Source organism: Agelaius tricolor, unplaced genomic scaffold (genome assembly GCF_023055355.1).
Source record: "Agelaius tricolor isolate 1412-34295 unplaced genomic scaffold, bAgeTri1.0.p SCAF_25, whole genome shotgun sequence".
Classification (NCBI taxonomy): Eukaryota; Metazoa; Chordata; class Aves; order Passeriformes; family Icteridae; genus Agelaius; species Agelaius tricolor.
In genome coordinates, this window is record NW_027269285.1 from 6,083,046 (window position 1) to 6,106,381 (window position 23,336).

At 56.1% G+C, this 23,336-nt stretch overlaps 2 protein-coding genes across 7 annotated transcripts in view; one reads left to right on the forward strand and one right to left on the reverse strand.

Annotated features, from left to right (window-relative positions):
- POR (cytochrome p450 oxidoreductase) overlaps nt 1-14,796 on the forward strand; it is a 30,119-nt gene extending 15,323 nt beyond the window's left edge. For 5 of the 6 annotated variants that reach the window (XM_071448090.1, XM_071448091.1, XM_071448092.1 and 2 more), the window contains exons 4-17: nt 3,612-3,660; nt 4,509-4,637; nt 5,042-5,191; nt 6,037-6,161; nt 6,987-7,076; nt 7,527-7,625; nt 8,272-8,388; nt 9,090-9,208; nt 10,198-10,379; nt 11,081-11,230; nt 12,013-12,340; nt 13,200-13,345; nt 13,534-13,619; nt 13,825-14,796. In XM_071448090.1, the coding sequence (XP_071304191.1) occupies nt 3,612-3,660; nt 4,509-4,637; nt 5,042-5,191; nt 6,037-6,161; nt 6,987-7,076; nt 7,527-7,625; nt 8,272-8,388; nt 9,090-9,208; nt 10,198-10,379; nt 11,081-11,230; nt 12,013-12,340; nt 13,200-13,345; nt 13,534-13,619; nt 13,825-13,969 (1,915 nt within the window). In that variant the 3' untranslated portion in view covers nt 13,970-14,796. Of the gene's footprint in view, nt 1-697; nt 1,093-3,611; nt 3,661-4,508; nt 4,638-5,041; nt 5,192-6,036; nt 6,162-6,986; nt 7,077-7,526; nt 7,626-8,271; nt 8,389-9,089; nt 9,209-10,197; nt 10,380-11,080; nt 11,231-12,012; nt 12,341-13,199; nt 13,346-13,533; nt 13,620-13,824 lie in introns of those variants that run through there. The other variant, XM_071448095.1, reaches the window with a different exon arrangement.
- A 1,260-nt stretch (nt 14,797-16,056) lies between these two features.
- TMEM120A (transmembrane protein 120A) lies at nt 16,057-22,893 on the reverse strand. Its single transcript, XM_071448096.1, has 12 exons — nt 22,690-22,893; nt 20,663-20,781; nt 20,105-20,221; nt 19,639-19,698; nt 18,868-18,963; nt 18,534-18,623; nt 18,123-18,188; nt 17,974-18,035; nt 17,684-17,776; nt 17,030-17,094; nt 16,393-16,461; nt 16,057-16,312 (listed from the first exon to the last, which is right to left on the reverse strand). Exons 1-12 carry the CDS (start codon nt 22,876-22,878, stop codon nt 16,199-16,201), a joined length of 1,140 nt encoding a protein of 379 aa, XP_071304197.1. The 5' UTR covers nt 22,879-22,893; the 3' UTR covers nt 16,057-16,198.
- Between the last annotated feature and the right edge of the window lie 443 nt (nt 22,894-23,336).

Genomic DNA, 23,336 nt, shown 5'->3' on the forward strand with positions numbered 1-23,336 from the left:
GCAGATGTCGTTAGGGAGAGCAGCTCTGGATCAGCAGCAGCCACGGCCACCGCGCTTCCTCGCAGGGCCATTGCCGGGGGAATGCAGGAATTTATTTTTGCTCTTTGGCTGCTCTTCCTCTGCAAGTTTCTCAATCACAGATTTCTTTCCCTTCTCCTGTCCCCACTCTGCAGACAGTCATCCTGGGGAGAGATGCTGGTGGGACAGCCATTGGTATGCTGAGTGTCACCCTCTCCCTTCTCCCCCCCCTCTTTAACATTGTTTGGGACAGAAAATGGCTTATCTCTATTCTGCAGCTATGCAGAAATCCATTCCCTGGTACTTATAGGGCTTCCTGTGGCAGGAATTGCTCCAAGTCCTCAGCCTGATTAGCTCTCTGCTGCCTGTGTGTGAGAGAGAGACCATCTCTAATTTAATTTAATAGGATCCTGAGGAAAACAAACTCCTTTGAGCTGCCTCCGTAATGGCACTGCCATAGTTACCCAAAGCGTTGCTCACGCAGTGTCTGGAATCGTTTCATTCAGCTACAGCATCAAGCTTTTTTTCCCTTTTTTTTTCCTTCTTCTTTTTTTTTTTTTTTTTTATAAAAGAATATATAAAAGCAGCTGTGATATAAACAGTTTCCAAGGGAACGAGGCAGGGGGAGGGTTTTGTGTCCCGTCCCCTGCTCCGTGCGGGTGGGAGAGGGACGTGTGCTGCGGAGGATCCTGGGAGGTTTCATTCTCCACTCCTAATTCCTTTCTGCCACTGCTGCCAGATGTTGCAGTTTCTCAGGACTGTGCAGATCCACTCAGTAACTTCCAAAGCCCCACCAGGAGGATTGGAGTGGACAGCACCACTCCTGCTATGACCCGTGCCGGGACCTTTTGTGCCGGCTCTCTTCTCCTCAACAAAAGGCTGATGCTTGGTTTTAACGCCCGGGAGGAGCAGAATGGAAAGGCCTGTGTGCCTGTGGCTCCAGAGCTAAGTTAGATCCGTCCCCCCTCAGCTCCCTTTGCAGACACAGCTGCCCTGGACTCTTTGTCTGCCTCCTCCCTGCTCTGCCATGGGCTGTGTGTACTCAGCCCCGCGGGAAGAGCCGGCCGTGGCCAGGTGAGTTACTCTGCCTGATGGGCTGCTGGGGTCCTCCCAGCTCCAAAGCTGGGTGGAGTGGGTGCCTCCTCCCTCTGCAACAGGAGGAGAAGGGAGGGGAGAGGCTCTGCTTGGTAGCAGGCTGCTCCAGAGGAGTCCCTGCTGTCAGTGCTCGGTTTCTGTGCAGCATCCAGACTGCGTCCTCACTTCTGCATGTATCTCTGCTTTCAGCAGGAAAGCCATGGGAGCTTTCTGAAGGAGAAGTGTTCAGCTGAGACAGGCTTTGGTATTCCTGCTGAGCTTTTGGAAGCTTCCTCCCCTGTCCTTTCTTTCTCCTGAAACCAAAGTGACAGAGAGCCCTGGGAGTTGTTTGTGCTGTGGGCTCTCACCAAGGGTGGGGGAGCTGTACAAGTTACAGACTCACTCTGACAATGGGGTTAATCCCCTTCCCTCCAGCCAGTGCTTCTTCTGGTGCTTGTAGCTGCTACCTTGAGCTGTCTAAGCTGTAAGAGCAGTCCTTGCTGAGGACAAACTTTCTCTTCCAAGTTTCCCTGGCAGAGCAGTGGAAATGTGTGTAGTTTCTGCCTTTGGTGCCTGTGTGTTTTCGTTGCTCAGATTTTCAGGCCACCCTGATGAAGCAATTTCAGTGAGTTGTGTAGCCTTTTTTCCAAAGCCAGACTCATTATTTCTTCTGTATCTGAGCCACAGCCTGTTCTCCAGCACTCACTTCAGTGCAGGGTTGCCTCCTTTGAAAATGGACGAGCTCCATGTGCTGCTCCCTTTTTTCTTCCAAAGGGAGCTTGTTGAAAGGATCTAAAAACTTTTCTTTTTCTCCTCCTTTAAAAGCATTTTGTTTAGTAGTTAAACCAACAGTTGTTTTAATTGGATCTCATTTGCAGAGGGCAGGAATTAAAGAAGTTCACCAAGGAGATAAAAACTAAGTGAGAGCTGAGTCTTGAGAGCTCTCCTGAGCCCATGCCCTGGCTGCAGCGTGGGCAGGGCTGAGGCTGCTCCCTTAGGATATTTGTGATATCCCAGTTCCCAACAGGGGACAAATGACAACATGAGGAGGCTGTTAGCTGCTGAGAGAGCCAAGCAGGGTGTGAAGCAGCTCTCCTGGGAGCATGGCTGCCTTGGGGAGCTTTTTGGGGTCAGCTTTGCTTGTCCTTTGTGTGTGCTTTGTCTTTTGTATGAGACTGTTGGTGCTCAGAGCTGTCAGGCCCAGTTATGGAGCTCCTTGATCCCTTTGGGTAGCAAGGGGTGCTGGAAGGGATGTTTTATCAGTGTCTCCCACCCTGCTGCTCTGTGTGTGTGTGCTCTCCACAAATGCCTCAGCACATCCGCAGGATCCCTCCCTCTGGGCTACAGAGCTGAGGAAACTGTTAGCAAGCTCTTCACATTCTTACATGGGCTGGAGCCAAAACCATTTGTTTTTTGCCTGGAGGCTTCTCTCTTCCCACAGGAGACCCGGCCTTGCATTCTTCCATTGTGGCACGGAAACGGGTCCCACGGGTCCCACGTTCCTATTCCCTGCTACCAGACTTGGGGGAGGACAGCGGGGGAGCTTCTGTCCCAGCCTGCTCTGAAAAGCTCCCAGCACCTAATCTGACTGTAGTTATGGTCACCTCTGCTTGTGAGGCTCCCAGAGTCCTCAGGGCTGGGCTGTTTTCACTCCATGACACTGAAAATCCAAAGATGTGCTAAGGATAGCAAAGCTCTTCTGGCTCCCTCCCTAACAGGGCAGCCCCAGCAGTGTGAATCCCCACCTCCATGTTTCTGGCTCTGCTGGGGTTTGTCCCACTTCCAAGCTAGGGAAAGCCACATCTATTCAATAATGCAAATGTTCTGTGCAGGAGATCCATCCTGGGAATGGGAACCCAGCACAGAATGATCTCCACAGGACCTTGGCTGGCAGTGGTGGCCTTGCTGGGAGCTCTGTGGCTCTGATCAGCTGCGTGTGCCTGCTCCACAGGGCTCTGCAGCCCTGGGGCTCATGGCTGGCATGCTGTTTGGAGGTTCAAACAGCTGATTTTTAGCCCTGTTTGACTTCAGCTTTGGGGCATGTGCCCTGGGGAGCATGGCTCAGGACTGATCCTGCCTGCCCACAGTGGTGTGGGAAGGAGGGAGTTTTCCATTCCCTTCTATCAAACCACGGCTTGGCCCCTGAGACTTATCTGGAGACCTGCTCCTGTGAGATCCTTTAGCTCAGCTGTGAAACCTCTCAGAGCAGTTGATAAAGGTTTCCTGGTGGGCAGGGCTGTGTGCCTGGGCTTTTCCTGTGGGGGGATTCACTGATGGGGGTCAGGCAGGAGCTCAGCTTTTCCCCTGTGCTCCAAGTCCCTGCTCCATGGTTGTGTGCAGAAGCCCTGTGCCTGAGCAATGGGCATTCCTGGGACCAGGTGAATAACAGTGCTCAGTGGAGATTCACACCCTTCTGGGCAGCTTTCCTGATGTCTGGAGGCCACTTTTCTCCCACTTGCTTATTCCTGACCTCAAAAATTTATGTACTCGTCTGAAAAGATGTTCCTCCTGTCTTTCAGAGCAGCTCCAGTGAGGGACAGCAGCTTCATTGAGAAGATGAAGAAGACGGTAAGCTGCTTGTTCTGCCTCCAGGGGGTGCTGGGAAGGTGGGGGAGCTCATGTCCATCCCAGTTTCCTCTGGAACCATCCCATTTTCCTCTGGAAAGTGTCAGCAGGAGGAGCTGGTTTGGATACAGCCACATGGCTGCTGCAGAGAGCATCCAGAGGAAGGCTGTGTGAGCAGCCAGGAATAGCTCTTTTAGTCTGTGCCTGAGAGTTGTTCTTAGAGAAGAAATTAAAGTAAAAATTCAGTGGTGGAAAAAAATAATGTAATATGAGATCAAAGTCAGAAGGGAAATGGCAGAGACTTTGAAGTCATTGGCTGGCAGTTGTTTATCTGTGTGGTTGCTTCCCAAACTGGCTGGCTGTGCAATGGGAATTGTACACAGAACTGTCAGCTTTTGACTCTGCTGCTCTGGACACAAGAGGAAGCAAAGGCTGGATGCATTTTCCATTCTACTTCAAAGTAGCTGGCTTGCAGCAGAGCAGGAGCTCTGGTGCTCAGGCGCTTGCCCAGAGCCTTTGGCAAGTTCTGCATTCCCATCCAGGGTGTTCCCTGTTTCCAGGAGTCACACTGCAGCCTTGAAGTTGAGAATAAATCTGGAAAGTTTATTCTTTGCTTTGGGTTTTAGTCTGACCTGAATCTCCCCTCTGAGAGTGGCAAGAGTCATGTTCTCATTAACAGCTCAGCCCTGAGTTTTCTGCCAAGCTCTTGGAGTCCTGCACAAGCACACGCTCCTGGTTGCCTTTAGGTTGCAGTCCAGGATTCCTGATCTTAGGCATTTCCTTTGTGCTTCATCCATGCATTTGCCAAATGACTAATCACCATTTAAAAAGGGATTTTTCTTTCTCTCCAGGGCCGAAATATCGTGGTTTTCTATGGTTCCCAGACAGGCACAGCAGAGGAGTTTGCCAATCGCCTGGCCAAAGATGCCCATCGCTATGGCCTCCGGGGCATGGCAGCAGATCCAGAGGAGTATGACCTGGTAATTTAGCCCTGAACAGCCTTGGGATAGTCACAACCTTTCAGTGCCCCCTAAAAAAATCCAATGACCCTGGCCAAGGGACAGTTGTGTCATTTAGGGGAGAAAAGATCAGCCCGAGAGATGCAGGTACGGGCTCGGTCCTTGCCATTCTACATTCTCCTGGTCCTTTAAAGCCTTGCATGGAAAATCCCATTGCTTTTCTTTCTGGTGGAGCAGAAATATTGACTTGCAATCCAGTGAGGGTGGTTTCCTTTATTTTCCCAGCCATTTTGGGTGGGTTTGGCCTTTCCCAACCCCTTCTGTAAACACGTAGTGCTGTTTGCACACCTACACTGTGGGAATAGGAATTTCCCAACAGCCACAGTGTGGGATCCTTGAATATTCCTTCTTTCCTCTGCTTGCAGTCGGACCTGAGTCGCCTCTCTGAGATTGACAAATCCTTGGCAGTGTTCTGCATGGCCACCTATGGAGAGGGGGATCCCACAGATAATGCCCAGGATTTCTATGACTGGCTGCAGGAGGCTGATGCCGACCTCTCGGGTCTCCGGTTTGCAGTAAGTGGCTCTATTCCAGTTCTTGTCTTGCATTTGGGCAGGAAGGCCAATAGCCCTCCAGAGTGGCTTGGGGAAAGGCCCAACATGATGTCTGTGCCTTGTACACCTTGTCTGGGATGAGGTCCCTGCTGTCTTCCTGCCCAGGCTTTGTGGACACCTGCAAATGTACTTGTGGAGGCTTTAAATGCAAATGTCAGAGTTTGCTCTCCACTCCCTAAATCATCAGGGTTCCCTGGTATAAACAGCCCCAAACAGCCCTGCAGGCACTGAATACAGGTTTGTAAATGAGCTACAGGCTGCTACTGCTCTTCAGAAGCTAATTGAGCAGCCTGGGGCCAGGTCTTCTCCCACTAATTAAATCACTTGGAGGAGTGTGTAGCTCTCTTCCCATGCTAAGCTGAATAACTGGCTGAGAAACAGCCACCTCACCTAAAACCTGGCCAAATTCCTTAGGCAGCATAATATTGCAAATGAGAGTAAAATCCACTGGTGGAGATGTGAGGCTACTCTGTGTGAAGCAGTGAGCAAGGATTTATTTACTGTGTGGTTTGTGAGAGGCAAAGGCCAGCAATGGCTCTCCAGGCAGTCCAGGTTCTTACTGGTCCCACAAGGAGATATGCAGGAGTTCTTGGAAGTGCATCCAGGCTCAGGGGAGGTGCTGGTGCCTCCTGACCACACACTCTCAGTGGTAGATTCTTACTGGAGAGCTGATGGGGGAGCTGGGAGAGGTCTCACTGTCTTTGTTCTGCATCCTTTGTGATGGGTGATACCTGTCCAGAGGATGTCAAATGGATGGGGAAAGTTCCATCTCCTGCTTCTGCATGCTCATGAGTGTTCCCTTCCAGGTCTTTGGGCTGGGGAACAAAACTTATGAGCACTTCAATGCCATGGGGAAGTACGTGGACAAGAGGCTGGAGGAGCTTGGAGCGCAGCGCATCTTTGAGCTGGGGCTGGGAGATGATGATGGCAAGTGAGTGCCTTGGGCTGAGGGGCTGGTCAGAGCTGGCTGAAAACATCTTGGAAGAGACCTTGGCAGGGAATTGGCTCCACTACCAAGCTCCACAGGGCTTGTTGTTGGGGTTGACATGTTTGTGAGTGTGTGTGCCTGCTGTGTCTTCCACAATCAGCTCTCTGTGCACAGGGAGTGTTCTGAGGGATCCTGTGTCTGGGAAATCCCACCTCAGCTTTAAATGCTCATGGGACAACTGTTCTGCCTTTGTGGATAAACTCACCTATCCCAGTGAGGCAGGCAGGTTAATCTCCTTGGGAGCTGTTTTATGGTGGGAGGCAGCAACTTTCCAACTCGGACAATGATATTGATATTTTCTTTTTTTTTTTTTTTTTAACCTCTCTGTGTTCACCTGAGCACCTTGGAACATTACATCAACCTATGGCTTTACCTCTAAGCTCTGCAGGGCCTTGTGGGAGGGATATGCCATGTGTGGAAGGCTCTGAGCCTGGAAAAATAAGCAGTGCCACAAAGGAATAATGACCTTTTAGGAAGGTCACCTCATGCCAGGGGTGGGCAACAGGGAGTTTTTTAAAGACTGAGCCTAAATAACAAAGCCTTCCTTGGCAGAGCTGGGGAAGGGAGGGGTGTCTGGTGTAGCAGCAGTTCCCACTCAGTGCTCTGCAGGTGCTTTCCTGGTGATCTGTGGGCATGTGGAGGTACCAAGGGTGCCTGGGTCTGAGGCAAATGCTTTTTCCCACAGTGATGGGAGGAGGACACAGGGGTCTCAGCTGGCTTCTCTGGGAATGGGGCTGGGTTGTTGACTCTCTCTTCTGCCCTGGCTAGCCTGGAAGAAGACTTCATCACCTGGAGAGAGCAGTTCTGGCCAGCAGTGTGTGAGCACTTCGGGGTGGAGGCTACAGGAGAAGAGTCCAGGTGGGTTTGGGAGCAGCTCCTCCTGGGTGTCATGGACTGGCCACCTTGACTGGTGGCTGTGTCATCAGCCCTGGGCTGCTGTTCCCTTTCCTCTGCACTGCCTCCCCTTCCAGACTCAAGGGCACAAGTGAAGTATAGCAGTGAGTGGGGCTGTTTGGCCTGAGCCTGTGCTGGTGTGAGTCTGAGCCCAGCTCTGGGTTCCTGTTCTGAGTGGGGAGATGATAGCTCTGGTTCCTTTGGGGCTGGTTGTGAGGCTCCAGGGAGGCTGAGGGTTCCCCTTGCTTTGGCCTTTCTGCAGAGTCTTCCTGTTTTCTCATGTCTCAAAGAGGGGCAAAGGGGTGGAATTTGTTTTTGAGCTGCAGCAAATCCAGCAAAGGAGATGATGCTTCCAGCTGTACCTTGTGGGTTCCAATTTGACTTTTTTCTCTTTTCTCTCCTTTTTGCCCCCAGCATCCGGCAGTACGAGCTGGTGGTGCACACAGATGTGAACATGAACAAAGTCTACACGGGGGAGATGGGCAGACTCAAGAGCTACGAGAACCAGAAGCCGTGAGTGCCAAACCCCTGGGCAGGCTTTGCCTGGGGCAGGGCTTGGCTGGTGGCTCCCTGATGTTTGTAACAGCACCTGCAGCACAGCAGCTCTCTGCCCAAGAGAAATGGGCTCAAAGCTCCACTGGGACTCTGAGATTCCCCAATTAATGAATCATTTATGGTGAGGAGATGGCTGTGGTCACATGTGCTGTTTGGCTGGTACATCCACAGCATCTGTCCTGAGCCTTTCCTTGCCTGCAGCAGCCAATGCATGATGGCTGCTGGCAGTATTGCTGTGGGGAGAGATGAGCTTTAAACATTAATTCCAGCCTGAAATATTTCTTCGAGATGTGACAGTGCCTCCAATCCCATTGGATGTCATGTGTCCTTAATGGGAAAGAAGCTGTTGACTGCTGGGCTGTGCTGAGAAGGAAAAGGATCTGTTTTCTGTGGCAGTGTGGGGAGCAGCAGGCTCATGATCTGTTTTCTGTGGCAGTGTGGGGAGCAGCAGATTGTGGTTTGGTTTATGCTGGGGTGCAGTGTGCTTTGGAACAGGATCAAGTCATGGGGGCCTGCTCTGGAGTCAGAGGGATCATGCCTGGACACAAGGAGCTCCATGAGCCTGCAGGAGGGAATCCCAGAGCACCTTTGTCTTTCCTTGCAGCCCATTTGATGCCAAGAACCCCTTCCTGGCTCAGGTCACAGAGAACCGCAAGCTGAACGAGGGTGGAGAGCGACACTTGATGCACCTGGAGCTGGATATCTCCAATTCCAAAATCAGGTACTTCCCTGGGGGAGACTGCTCCTCTCTTTTGTCAGGAGCAAAGAAAAAGATGTGGCACCAGCCTCATCCAGCACTTAGAAGGAGACCTTGCTCCTTAACACAGCCTTAACTGCCCCTTTGGGCTTCTGTACCAGGCACCCCCTGCCAGGACTTGCTCCCAGCTCTTGCACTGCTTTGGGTCCATCCCATCCCACATCTCTGTCCTACCTGAGCAGTGCCAGTTGCAGGAATTCTCTAGAAGTCAATAAATGAGAGGGCAGCTGAGCTGAGGACTGCTCTTGCCTGTGTGTGCCTGGTTTGGGTGTATGTGCATAGGGGGAATAAAGCCCTGTTCTTAAAACCCTCCCACTGGCTTAAATTCCTTAAATTGTTAGGAAGTCATGAATCCAGGTGGCTTAACATAACAACTGCAGAGGTTTTGAGGAGCTTTGCTCTGTTCTGTTGGGAAACTGACCTGTCCTTGCTGAAACTCTGGCAGAACTGCTGTTAATAAAAACCTTGGGAAAAAATCATCCCACAATGTCACTGCTGCTGTCACTGCTGGCTCTGTGGGTCCTGGTGGTGCAGGTCCTGTGCATCAGACCTCAGTGCAGTCCTGCTGCCTCTTGCACCAGCCCCCTTGTCTTCTGGCTGAGCTGCTGGGGGTGGTCAAGAAGTGGTGCAGGTGTTCCATGTGCTCTCCTCCTGCTCTGTGCCAGGTATGAGTCTGGGGACCACGTGGCTGTGTACCCAGCCAACGACTCCTCCCTGGTGAACCAGATTGGTGAGATCCTGGGCACGGACCTGGACACTGTCATGTCCCTAAACAACTTGGATGGTGAGTAGGGATGACCCCTGAGGGTCTCCAGTTCTCCAGCCGTGGCCTCTGTCCTTCACCCTCAGATCCTGTGGGGCACCTCCAGATGTCCCACAGCCCCTCTCAGTGTTGTGCTGTTTTAGGAGGGGCTCAGAGCCTGCCTGCTGAGATCAGCTGAAGTGGGTCAGTTGTGAAATGTGCTTGGTGAGCCCATTCAACAACAAATTATGTAACAGCACACTCCTAAATATGGAGCATCAGCCCACCAGAGCATCCTTCAGCAGCCCTGGAGCTCCTCAGGGCCCTGAGTGTGTGAGATGTTCTTATTCAGTCCTGGGAGGAGGCACAGGCTTGGGGATTGAACTGCCAGCAGGGAGCACTTGTGCTGATCCAAGGAGCTGTTCCTGGGGAGCATTCCCAGCAGAGCCAGCCTCTGGCAGGAGGGAGATGGCAGCTGCTGCCCATCACAGTCCTGGAGCAGCACAGCCAGACCTGAGGCAGCAGATGTGCTGGCCCAGAAGCCTGAGAGAGCTCCTGGTTTCTAGGGACAAAGTGGATTTAAGGCATTGCTGGAGCCTGTGGCCCCCTGTGCAGTGTCCTGTGCTGTCATTCCTGTCCCCCAGCCTTGGACCTCTCAAGGCTGAACAGAATGGGTCTGGCCTTGGAGCACAGCTGTATGTGGCTGACAGAGCCTAAGGACACTTTTGAGGCCAGATCTGATGGAGCTGTAAGTGCCTGAGGCCGAATTAGCCATGGAGGGCAGCCCCCTGCTTAGCCTGGGGGTTTGCTGGACTGTTCGTGCACATCTCAGGGCAGGGAGCCCTTTGGGGGACACAGGGTGTGTTTTTTGCTGCAAAACTATCAGGCAGCATCTGTGAAACACAAAATGGGCTACTGGGAGATGGAGGTAATTCAGTGTGGAGCTGCTGCCAGTTTTGCAGCCGGAACAAAACCTCTTAACAGCATGAGGCGGATGGATTTTTAATTTTTTTTTTCTCCCACTTCTCCAGAGGAATCCAACAAGAAGCATCCCTTCCCCTGCCCCACATCATACAGGACAGCCCTGACCTACTACCTGGACATCACCAACCCTCCCCGCACCAACGTGCTCTACGAGCTGGCCCAGTACGCGACGGACAGCGGCGAGCAGGAGCGCCTGCGCAAAATGGCCTCGTCTGCTGCTGAGGGCAAGGTGGGAGCACTGCCCTGCCCACCTGGGCTGGGGGGGTCCCCAAAAGGCAGCCAGAGAGCCCACAGGGTGTGGAGGCCCTGGGGGGGCATCTCCTAAGTTACGCCCCATTGGCTGCTTCCCCTGTTCCTGTGTCTGTCCCTATGTTCATGAGCCACTCCTTCACATTTCCCTGCTTGGCCCTTATCTTTGTACTGCCCCCAGATCAGGGGAAGCCTCCAGGCCCCTGGAGAGAAAGCTGAGCTCTCCAGGTGTGTGTGCTGGAGACCTGAATGTTGTCATCTTATTGCAAAAGTTCCATATCTTCTTGGTGATTTCTCAGCTCCTCACAGCACTGACTCCTTCTTCACAGTACAGCCAACAAACTCCAGCTCCCTTTTCCACCATCTAACCCACTCTTTTGTGGTGCACTTGTCTTCTTGGACACAGCTGTAGCCTATTAAGGGCAAGCCTGTTCCTAATCTTTGGTGATTAGTACAGCTGCACTCCTCAGGTGTGAGATTGTGTTCTGCACTATTCTCTTACATTCTATCCCTCCACACCTGAACATCTCATGGTGCAGCTGAATTAAACATCTGTGGATATTATGCAAAGGCCCTTTTTGTTTCTTTACCCTGGACTTTACTAGCAGCAGTTCAGGCTCAGGGGGGATGTTTTCCAGCCGTGTGGGGAGGTTGTGATGCCTGTGCTCTCCTTGCCTGCAGGCGCTGTACCTCAGCTGGGTGGTGGAGGCCCGCAGGAACATCCTGGCCATCCTGCAGGACATGCCCTCCCTGCGCCCCCCCATCGACCACCTGTGCGAGCTCCTGCCCCGCCTGCAGGCCCGCTACTACTCCATCGCCTCCTCCTCCAAGGTGGGTGTGCTTCCAGCAGGGAATGTGCCTGTGGAGGGACCTCTTCAGCTGCAGCTTCCCTCAGCTGGGAGCTTCTCCTGGTGACATTTACTATGAGAAGGGCAGATTTAGTGATCTTCATGCATGGAGTTATCCCAGCTTCCCAGAGGGTCTGTGCAAAGTCCCATGCTGCAGCCAGCTGTGCCCTGATACCACCAGACTCTCTGGAGCCCTGCTCCTCTTTGCCCATTTGCTTGGCAAGGTGGCGTTTTAGGGGCTGGTCAAAAGTCCCTCTTGGCAACCTCCAGGGAAGCTCAGTGGTCCTGTGATGAGTTGAGGACAAGAGAGAAGCCCCATGAGGAGCACACAGGGAGGAGTAGCTGTCCCAATGTTAACATGAAGTTCAACTTATCCCACATTCCTGAGCACAGTGTGGGGTTGCTGGGCTCCTTCTCTGCCTGGTTCCAGCATCTTTTCCCTGCAGGTCTGTTGTCATCTTATTGCAGAGGTTCCATGCTGTTGTCTCCTTATCACAGAAGTTTCACACCTTCTTGGTGTTTCCCGTGGGCAGTTCCTCAGAGCACTGGCTCTTTATTCTTCACAAAGCAGCCAACTGACTCCAGTTCCCTTCCCAACCAGCCACCCCACTCTTTTATAGCATCTTCGTCTCATTGGTCACAGCTGTGGCCTGTTCAAGTCAGGCCTGTTCCTAATCTTTGCTAACTGACCCAGCTGCAACTCCTTAGGGGTAAGATTACTTTCTACACCATCTTTATTTCCTTATATTCTATCCCTCTACCCAGGTCCATCCCAACTCCATCCACATCTGTGCTGTGACAGTGGAGTACGAGACCAAGACGGGCCGCCTGAACAAAGGGGTGGCCACCAGCTGGCTCAGGAGCAAGGTGCCTGGCCAGCAGGAGAGCAGCTCCCAGGTGCCTGGCCAGCAGGAGAGCAGCTCCCAGGTGCCTGTCCAGCAGGGGAGCAGCTCCCTGGTGCCCATGTACGTGCGCAAGTCGCAGTTCCGGCTGCCCTTCAAGCCCAGCACGCCCGTGATCATGATCGGGCCAGGCACCGGCATCGCCCCCTTCATGGGCTTCATCCAGGAGAGGGCCTGGCTCAAGCAGCAGGGTGAGTGAGTGAGTGCCCAGGGGCTGGAGCTGCTGCAGGGCTCTCTGGGGGCAGTTTGGTGCCTCCAAGGTGCAGCTTTGCTGGTCCTGTTGCGGGTTGGCCCAGCCAAAAGCAGAGTGCTGGGGCAGGGTGAACAGGGCTGAGTGGTTTTGTCCACACAAGGGTGTTCTGTCCTGCTCTTGGCCACAGAGGATGTTTGGGGGTGGACAGAGCTGGGCCACTTCTCTGATCTCTGCCACTATTGTAAATCAAAGGAGACTCCAATGAAGGGGAGAGAGAATGATGTATCTGACTCCATCATCAGAAGGCTAATGAATTACTTTATTATACTATACTATATACATTTCATCTCAATTGAATCTGCCCTGCACTCTTGCCCACAACTGCACAGACCTGCACTCATCTCTGGTTCTCTCCTGACAGTCCAACACACACACACTTCTTGGCCCTGATAGGACAAGGGAACAAAGCATCCTCACTTTGAGTAAACAATCTCCATATTGCATTCTACTTTAGCACAACACAGGCACAGCAAGCAAGATAAGAATTGTGTTTTCCGACTTCTCTGCTTGTCTCACAGCTTCTCTTTGTTCAGAGGGCATGTGAATACCACATGCCACCACCACACCTCCAAATAACCACAGTCAGGTCACTCAGACTGGATTCCAAAGCCTGTTGCCACTCCTGGGAATCAGTCCTGAGCTTCCCCTTGTAACCAGAAACCATCGTGCAGCTCTGCGAGCCCAGGGTGGGGGAGAGCACAGGGCCGGGGCTCTGTCAGGACAAGGGGAGGTTGGGAAGGGGCAGGGCTGGGGTTGGCAGGGCCCAGCTGATGGGGGCTGTGTGCCCCACCCTGCAGGCAAGGAGGTTGGTGAGACAGTGCTTTACTATGGCTGCCGCCACGAGCGCGAGGACTACCTGTACCGGGAGGAGCTGGCCCGCTTCCAGAAGGAGGGAGTGCTCACCCAGCTCAACGTGGCCTTCTCCAGGGACCAGGCTGAGAAGGTACCACACTGTTCCTCCTGCCACTTGTTCCTGCTGCCCACCATCACTCCCATGGCAGGCAGGAGCACCCAGCACTTGCTCTGTCTCCCAGAGGCATGAGCACAGCCTTGCCTTCCTAAGCCTCCCTCTCAAAGGTGAGGGGGAGCTCTGCTCCTCTCCCCTCACTCCCCCACCTTGTTTCCTGCCAGGTTTATGTCCAGCACTTACTGAAGAAGAACAAGGAGAACGTCTGGAAGCTGGTTAATGAGGGGATGGCTCACATCTATGTGTGCGGGTAGGTTGGGGACAGGATGGGGATTTGGGGGCAATTCTCAGGAAAAGGAGTGTGACTCAGTTTCCCCAGCCGTGCATTACAAGCCCTGGGAGGGTTCTGCTGTCCTGGTTCAGAGGAGGGCAGGGGGCTGGGGTGAGCACACCCTCCAGAGCGGGAGGTGGCTGTGTGGCCGTGCTCTGGTGTCTCACTCACTCCGTGTTTGCAGCGATGCCCGGAACATGGCCCGGGACGTGCAGAACACCTTCTACGAGATCGTGTCCGAGTTTGGCAGCATGAGCCAGCCCCAGGCCGTGGACTATGTAAAGAAACTGATGACAAAGGGCCGCTACTCCCTGGATGTGTGGAGCTAAGAGCGGGGCTGCCGGGGCCGGGGAGAGAACGGGTCCCCAGGCATGGGCCAGGGGAGATGGCAAGTGCCTGCTCACCCAGTGCTGCTGTGGGTGATGGTGTGGCTACCCCAGTATCACTCCCAACCCTTCCTGGGCCTCTGCATTCCCTCAGGGCAGGCTGGGCACTCAGGGGGTGGAAAGGGTTGAGAGGGGCAGGGGGGTAGCTCAGGCTGCTGCCCAGGAGCTGCGGTGTCACCAGCACCTCAGGGTCCACCAGCGTTGGCCTTGAGGCCAGGGACAGCAGGGACACGGCCACGAGGGACAGACACGGCCAGGGAGTCCTTCCCTGGACACGAGGTGTTGCCTTATCCCCGGGGCTGGAGCCCAGCCTGGCCTGCAGGGACAGCAGAGGGGTGGAGGGGCTGTGCTGGGGCTGGCGTCGCAGCTTTGCCTCTCTCCTGCCACCCCTGGGATGTGGGGCTGGCAGCTGCCTCTGGGCACAGAGCTGTCCCATGGCCCCAGCAGCATGTCCTGCTCCATTCCTGCTGCCTGCCCTGGCTCCAGCAGCAGCGGGAAGCTCCTCTGCCTGTGGAATACAGCCGGATTGGGAGGCGGGGTCTCAGCCCATGGGGGCCCTGCCTGCTCCCCTGAGCCCAGCCCCTCCCTCACACCATGTACGGTCATTTTTTAAATACGGTTTTTATTTTGAACATCTTTGTGATTTTAGCATGGAAAAAAACAAACAAACAAAAAAAAAACCAAAACAAAAAACAACAACGGAAACCCCAGACTTCCAGGCTGTCCAGTGATTGTAAATTATTTAAATACATTTACCCTTGGAATAAAAACCCTGTGTCTGGAGTTTGCTTCCTGCATCTCTCTGCTCAGCCAGAGGGAAGAAGGAGGCAGGAGGAGCAATGGATGATAACCAGGAGGAAATCTGGGGATGTGGTGGCAGCTCTGGGTTTGGTCTGAGCTGGGGCAGCCCCTACCCTGAGTGCTGGGATGTGGAAGGGGGAGGGAGGAGGGCAGTGGGGGGCTCTGGACTGGGGTGCAGCTGTGCCCAACCTGCTCTTTGGTTATTCCAGAGCTCCCAGTGCTGGTACAGCTGGTACAGGGTGTCTCTTCCCCACCTCCAGGGACACTGAGGTTCTGCTGGGCTCCTTGGGATGCCATGGGAAGGAGAACCCCCTGCAGCTCAGGCTGGTGGAAGGGCACAGGGAGATGACTTTCCATAAAATCATGGGCTCATTTAGGCTGGAAAGCCCCTCCAACTCATTGAGTCCAACCCTTAACCCAGCAATACCAAACCCACCACTCAACCGTGTCCCCAACTGCCACATCTACATGGCTTTTAAATCCCTGCAGGGATGGTGACTCCACCACTGCTCTGGGCAGCCTCTCTCAGGGCTGGACAACCCTTTTTTGTGAAGACATTTTCCTTAATATCTGACCTAAACCTCCCCTGGTGGAACCTGAGGCTGTTTCCTCTTGTCCTGTTGTGACAATTGTCCTATTGCCCCCCACCTCCACCCTCCTTTCAGGGAGGTTGTGTCAGGACCCCCTTCCTGATGAACCAAAGCCACAGAGCAGAGTGTGGGAGCAGTTCCCAGACTGAGCCAGGGCAGCTCCTTCCCTTTATTTTCACATCTGCAGCCTCAGGAGCTGCCAGCCCAGGCTGCTGCTTGCACAGCCCCAGCTCCTGCTGCTCCCACCCCTCCCGTGCCCCAGCCACCCCTTCCCTGTGGATTGAAGGTGAGGGAGGAGCTGGGGCAGCCCTGGAATCAGAGCTGTGCACAGCCCCAGCTGCCCTTGGAGGGTCCCTGCCCTCAGCACACAGGGGCTGCCCTGGGTGCAGGGCTGGAGGGAAAAGGGGGAGCCTCCAGCACCCCAGGAGCTGTGGGAGGCAGTCCCTGGACACTGCCCTGTCCCAGTGGGGAGCAGCAGCAGCCAGAGGCCATCCCAGTGCCAGGGAGGGCAGTGGCTGTCCCAGGCATCCTGCTGTCTGGATGGGGAGGGCAGCCAGGACAGGAGGTGCAGGGTGCTCCAGGCTGCAGGTGAGGGACTCCAGCACGGATCCAGCCCCGTGCTGAGCACAGGGACTGTCCAGGAGCAGGCCCCAAGCTCTGTCCCACACCCAGGCCTCCAAGGGATGGGATGAGACCCCAGAGTCCGGACGGAATCGAGGAGATGGGGACAGGGGATGGAGCCAGTGGGAAGAAACAGTCCAGGCCCCCACAGGGCCCCTCTTCAATTCTCCTTCGTGTCCTGGTTCTTGTTCTGGATCTTCTGGTGGACGACGCGGAGGGTGGTGAAGAAGTTGCCCAGGAAGAGGATGGAGAAGGGGAGGCCACACATGAGGACCTGTGGGAGGAGAGGCTGGGGTCAGCAGGAGGGACCTGCTGGGGCTGCCCCTGCCAGGGCCCTCCCAGGAGCCTCCTTACCTGCCACTCCTTGCACTCGGGGTGCTGCAGCATGCGGAACAGCGTGATGGCGTTGTAGAGCTGCCAGAACTGCAGGGCAGAGGAGAGTCAGGGCAGCTGCTGCTGCTGCTTCCAGAGGCTCAGCCCCAGGCTGGTGCCTGTCCAGCTGCTCCCTCTGGGTATAAACCCCACACCCACCTTGTGTGGGGGCACTGAGACCCCATCCAGGCTCAGGGACAGAGGGCTCCTTCCCAGAGGACCCCAGCTGGGACATCCCCCCTGTTTCAGGCCAGCTGGAGCCCAAGGGCCTCAGGGAGCCTCAGAGCAGCCTTTGGCCATCAGCCTCAATAATGTGACAGAGGAAGGACTTGATTGATCCTTTCAGCAGCAGCTCAAAGCTCAGAAGGGCTTTGGAAAGGCTTTGGAAGGCTTCTTACCACAGCACCCAGCAGAACCACCCCAGCTCCTCCCCACCTCACTTCTCCAGTTGTGGTGGCTGCTTTGGAGGGAAAGGCTTAGCATTTGTTGGAAGCATTTCCCTGCTGTGGCAGCCTGTGGGGTCTGTGCCACGTCCAGGGCACTGAGCACAGCTGGGAATGTGGCACATCCCACTCCCACCCCAGGCTCTGACATCCTGCAAGGACTGGTGCAGCCTCACCTGCCCAAAGAAGAGGAAGGGAAGCAGGAACGTGAGGCCTCTCCACATCCAGGACTGGAAGCCCTCTGCAAAGGATGAAGGTTTCTGTGAGGAGCTGGAATGGGCTGGTGGACAGGGGATGGAGCCCAGCTCCTCCAGACATGGAGGGCAGGGAGGCTCAGTGCCCACACGTGCCTGGCTGAGGAGGTCCTGCCATTCCAGCCTCACTGTGGCCACTTGCAGGGGACAGTGGCAGGGACCCCTAATCCAGCACAGGGCTCTGGGCTGCAGCTGGCCCTCAGCTCCTGCCCTCAGTGTCACAGGGGCTGGGGAGGTGACGGCCCACAGTGCCTGGGGTTTGGAGGGGTGTGCCATGTCTGAAGGAGCTTCCTGGGCAAACCTGGGATGCCCAGAGCCACATCCACTGCCACCTCACATCCTGAGGCAGCCAGCTGTAGGCTGGTGGTCCCAGCAGAGCAGGAGGAGGGGGACAATCAGCCTATGGGATTGTGCTGCCCCATAGGAGAAGCTGCTCTGGGAGCTTTGGTTTGACTTGTAGCTTTTACTGTTCCTGCCACTGATAAAAATGACCTCAAATCCAAGTGTCACCATTTCCTTCAGTAGAACCCACAGCTCCCAGTGAGCTGAGCAGCAGCAAGGGGCCATCCCACTCACCCACAGTCAGGTCCATGTTGTGCCTCTCTCCCAGTGCTCGCAGCCGGTACAAGCACCCACTCTGGTAGTAATACTGCAGGAACTGCACAAAGCCTGCAAGGAGAGCATGGCTGCTGTCAGGAGCTGCCCAGGGATCACCTTCCAGCCTCAGCATCATCCTATGAGGCCAAGGGAACTGCCAGGTGATCTGGGAGCTGAGCAGCTGCAGCCAGGTTTCCATATGTAGAGCTCTGCAGGCACTCCCAGCACCTGGGGTCAGTCCCTGGCCCAGCACACGTGGCAGCACTTACTCTGGTACATGGAGAAGGACAGAAACTGGTTCCTGAACATCTGGTACATGAGCCCATCTGGCCTGTGGAGAGACAGTGCTGCCTGGGGGACGTGGGGCTGGGAGGGGGCAGGAGGCAGCCCCTCCATGGGACAAGGGACACAGACTTACCACGTCAGCATGACACCTGAGAGGAAGGTGGAGATGTAGTGATGGAAAACCCACCAGCCTTTGATCCTGGAGGGCAGACACAGAGAAGCAGAGTCACATCTGGAGCATGAACCCAAGCCAAAGGCAGCCTGGAGAGTGCAGCAGCCCAGCCCCAGCCACCCCAAGCTCCCAGGGCTGGTTGGGAAATGGCTCAGAGCAGGACCCAGGGCCTCGGGGCTGGGCAGCACCAGGGCCCTGCCAGCTCCACCTGCCCGCGCCGCCCCCGTGGGAACGGGAGGCTCCTCCTGCCCCCTCCTGCAGCTCCCAGCAGGGTTTGCCACACACCCTGAGTGGGAGGGAGCTGCTCCCCTGTGACAGGCTCAGCTCCCCCAGCCCTGCAGGGAAGGCCCAGCCCCTCCCCGGGCCACTCACTTGGAGCCGTTGTTGATGAGGATGCTCTCGCGGATGGTGAGGGTGCAGTAGTACCACACCAGGAGGAAGTTGAAGACGGCGTCTGTCACCCTGTGTCACACAGAGCAGGCTGTCAAGGCACGTGGTGCTGGGGCCACAGGCACGGTGACAGCCCGTGGGACACCCACCCCCAAGGGAAGGGACCTGCTCCCCACCACCGACCATGGCCACAAAGGCCACCCCACCTTCAGATGCTTTAGCAGGACCTCCTGTTCAGCTCTGGATATTCCAGGATGGGAGAGAAGGCAGGGGGGCTCTGGGAGGAGATCTCTGCCCAGCACCAAGCCAGACTCACCTGGAGTTGAGGAGGAACCGACAGGAGAAGGAGACAATGAGTAGGATGATGGTGAGGTAGAGCTTGAACTTCTCATACTCATCTTTATAGGCAAACCTGCAGGGAAGCACAAGGACAGGCTTGGAGCAAGGGGGCTGCTGGAAATCTGTGTCCTCCCATCCCATCTGGCTGGGCAAAGTGATGTTTCTGGGAGACACTCAGGGAGAACCTTGCCTTGGGGGGTTTCTGAGAGCAGAGCACACCAGGCTGCTCCCACACAGCTGGGACATGTCTGAGCAGCCCAAACCACCCCAGCCTGGGGGTGGCCCTGGAGGGGGAGCTGGGCAGACTGGGATGTGCACACATATCCACTGGGAGGACTGGGGAGCAGAGGGAGAGGGGAGTGGCTCCTGGCTGGGCATCTCTGGCAAAGGAAAGGCTCTAAGGGGCCAAAACCAACTTCTGGTGTTTCCCCAAAGAAAAGAGGAGGGGACTGTCCACTGTCTGTCTTTCCTGGAAGTTCCTGACACAGTGGAAACACAGACATGGCTTCAGTGGAGGATCCCATTAACTTGTCAGAGCTAATGGTCCAGCCCAGCCCAGAGACAGGAATGTGAGGGGGAGCCAAGGATTTGGCTGATTCCTGGGAAATGATGCAGAAAACAGCTCAGGAAGGGAATCTACACCAGGTGAGCCAAGCCAGCCCGTGTCTGCCTGGGAGGAGCTGTTGTTCCTGGTGCCAAGGGGATCCCAAGGCAGGAAAATCAGAGGAGCAGCGAGGAGGGGCCGTACTTGGCCTGTTTGCTGAGCAGGGTCACGTTCACATTGCCGAGCACCAGACTCAGGTACAACCTGGGGAGAGAGCAGAGCGTTAGGACAAGGACCTGCCTGTGCAGCTGTCCCCTCTTGTGCCACCAGTGAGACCAGGGATGAGCCCCCAGGTGCTTCCACAGCTCTCTGGAATCCCCTCCCACGGGTGGGGGAGCACACACCCCACCTCCCACAGGCACTGGGGTGTTCACCAGGGCTTCTCCTCGGGCACAGCCACTGGGCAAGGGTGGGTGATGGCCATGAGCAGGCAGAGGAGTGAGGGAAGCACTGTTGGCTCCTGCCCAGGTGTCCTTGGGGAGCCCAAGGGGAGCAGCACTGCTGTGACACTGCTGGGTGCAGGGTGGCAGCTCTGGGGGCTGTTCCTTACAGCCACAGGGATGGGGAGGGTGGCCCTGGTGGCCCAGCCAGAGCTGAGGTGCCTTCTCACCCGTTCTTCTTTGGCAGATAGGCCTCCATCTCAAAGAACACGTTCTGCCTCTCTTTAATCAGGCTCTGGGTCTCTTGGATGGATGCTTCCTGCTCGGGAGTCACCTGGGCTCTGCATCTGGGGAGCAAACACAGGCACTGGCACCAGGAGGGCCTCTGGAACGTGAGCAGCACGTGCTGGCACTCCACAAGTGACTGGCTGGGGCAAGGACACCCCAAGGACAGGGAAGGTGCATGGGAGGCAAGTCCACAACTCCGTCTGCAGGACGAGCTCCTCTGTCAGGCCGTGGTGTTGCTCAAGAGAAGGGAGCAGGGTGAGGCCAGATGGGTCCCTCACCCTCAGCAAGGATGGGGAGAGCTTTGTGCAGGAGGAGGGCAGTTCATGGTACCTGCAAAACTCTTGCAAGCTCTGAACTGCAAACAGGGCACAGGAAAGGGGGGCTGGGGAAGAACAACTTCCCCACAGCCCCTGGCTGCAGAGAGGTTTGCATCTGAGGCATGAGGGGAGCTCAGTCCTAGCTGCTGTCCCCTCCTGTGCTGTCACAGAGCACTGACTTACTTTTTGAGGGACAGGGACAGCTCCTTCAGCCGCTTCTTCTGCCGGGCAATGGAGCTGGAGATCCCATCCTGCAGCTTGGTCAGCTCCTCGAGTTTCTGCTTGTACAGCCTGTGGTTGTCCTGGGAAGGAGAGAGAGACCAGCACACGTTAGAGCTGCCTGCCCAGACACTCCTGTCCTTGGGCCCTCTATGAAAAATGTCCTTAATTTCACCTGTGCAGCTGCTGGGTGAGAGGAGGGGTGGCTGCAGAAGGCCAGGTGTGTTTGGGGACAGCCAGCCCTGCTTCCATGGGGATGGAAGCCAGCCCCACTCCCAAGCAGGACATGCACAGGATGTTCCCGTGCTTGGGACACCAATGACTGCACACAGCAGATAGGAAAGACTTGGGAATAAACCCTGAGTGGGCCAGGCTACAGCTGTGGTACCACAGGGGCGTTGGGTGCTGGGACAGGATGAGCAGCTCTTTGTGCCTCAGCTCTCCCAGCTGGTGGCTTTGGGGCTCTGCCTGAGCTCCCCTGGGAAGCTGGAAGGAGCCTGTCCATGAGCTGGACAAAGGAAGGGCTCCCAGCAGGGCTGCAGCCAATGCCCTGTAACCCAACCACACCTGGATAAGGCTGGCTGCATTTCTCCACTATTTTTAGCAGGGAAAGGGGAGAGCTGCTGGATCAATGCTGCTGCTGCTTGTCCAGGTCAGCAGGAAAACAGCCTCACCTCGGCCACAGCAGCCTGACTGCCACTTCCACACGCTGCTCACTCCAACCCTTGGACTAGACCTTGGCACAAACAAATTCTAACCTCTGTAGCTCTTATCAACCACTCGATCGCCAGATCTTAAAAGTTGTTCCCAAAGGAGAAAGGTGAAACCAAGAGCAGAGGAGAGAACCCTTCTCCCTCTGGTGACAAGCAGCGGCAAGGAGGGAACAGATCCCAGATAGTCCCGGTTCCACAGCAGTGATTTATGTCCCTGATTTATCCGAGGACATTCCCTGCTTGACCACCGAGCTTTCCTGCTGCCACCTAGAGTCACCTCCCCCTGGCTCTGGAGTTAACCGTGAGCAAGTGGCTTTTGTGACAAGTCCTTTGGCCGTGCCAGCATCGGGGACAGCCCGGGTGAGGAGTGACCCAGGAAGGAAGGAGGTGTCCCAAGGGAAGGGCCGGCGCTGAGCGGCTGCACTCAGGGCTCGGAGTGGGCGACCCGGGACATCCACGCAACCCCTATGGAGCAAGAGGAGGTTTCTCAAAGCCTCCCTTGCCCCAGATCTGGGCAACAACATCCGCTTCACCCCGCTCTCGGGGGGGAAGGAGGGGGAAAGGGAACGGCTGCAGCTGCAGCCCAGTGACCCGAGCGGCAGCAGGAGATGGTTGGCCAACCTTTCCCTGGGGTGACCCTGTGCGAGCTGAACCCTGCCCACTCCTTCTCCGGCAGGCAGCGCCCTGGGGATTACACAAAGCAGGTGGAAGCACCTCTGACACCGGTCACCTTCGTGGCACGGAGCGGTGACAGGGCACGGCGCTGGGGACACGGCTGAAGCCGGGCTGAAGCGTGCCTGCGTTCCGGGAGCGCCGGGCTCCGCCGGCCGCTGTCCCCGCGGGGCTGCCCGGCTCCGGGCTGCCCCGAGAGCAGCGATAAGGGCTGAAACAGCATCTGCGCACCTCGTCCGGCCGTGCCACGCCGGGCACCGCCGCTCCCCGCTCCCAGCAGCAAAACCGGCAGATCTGAGCTCTCCACGCCACGTCCGCGGCGGGCTGGGGCACCGGACCGGGGCAGCCCCGCTGTTCCCGAGCCCCGGCACAGCCCGGCACAGCCCGGCACCCCTGCCCTGCTCCCAAACGCTCTGCCCCAAGGCACACGGGGGCTGGGGCACGGGGGCCAGCACCAGGACTGCAGCGGGGACAGCCCGGCTCCCGCCGTGCCCGCTGGGGATGCTGCGGGGCACCCGCGGGGGATCCCCCACCCCCGGTGCCGGTAACCGCGGCGTGCCGCGCTCGGCCGGAGCGCTCCCCGGCCCGTCCCGGGCCCGGTGGTACCTGGATGCGCTGGTAGCCGTCCTGCAGCTCCTCCCACTCGCGCAGGCACTCGGCGAGCGAGGCGCCCCAGGCCATGGCGGCGATGGCGGCGGCGGCGACCGGCCCGGCCCGGCCCGCGGCGACGGGCGGTGCTGGCCACGCCCCCTTCCGGACACGCCCCGGGGCGGGGCGGGGCGGGGCCTCCGTCATTCCGCGCTTCCCTCTAAAGCGGAGCCTGGAAAACCAGAAATTCCCCTGGAAAACCAGAAATACCCTCTAAAGCGGAGCCTGGAAAACCAGAAATTCCCCTGGAAAACCAGAAATTCCCTCTAAATCCGAGCCTGGAAAACCAGAAATTCCCCTGGAAAACCAGAAATACCCTCTAAAGCGGAGCCTGGAAAACCAGGAATTCCCCTGGAAAACCAGAAATACCCTCTAAATCCGAGCCTGGAAAACCAGAAATTCCCCTGGAAAACCAGAAATTCCCTCTAAATCCGAGCCTGGAGAACGAGAAATTCCCTCTAGAGCGGAGCCTGGAAAACCAGAAATTCCCTTTAAAGCGGAGACTGGAAAACCAGAAATTCCCTCTAGAGTGGAGCCTGGAAAACGAGAAATTCCCTCTAAATTGGAGCCTGGAAAACGAGAAACTCCCTCTAAAGCTCAGCCTG

Excerpts from the sequence above, each read along its gene's own strand:
- TMEM120A (XM_071448096.1), bottom strand. The coding sequence starts at position 22,878 with ATGACGGAGGCCCCGCCCCGCCCCGCCCCGGGGCGTGTCCGGAAGGGG. Across the intron at positions 20,222-20,662 it reads CTGTCCCTGTCCCTCAAAAA|ATGCAGAGCCCAGGTGACTC; the intron begins GTAAGTCAGTGC and ends TTTGCTCCCCAG. Across the intron at positions 17,095-17,683 it reads CAACATGGACCTGACTGTGG|AGGGCTTCCAGTCCTGGATG; the intron begins GTGAGTGGGATG and ends CATCCTTTGCAG.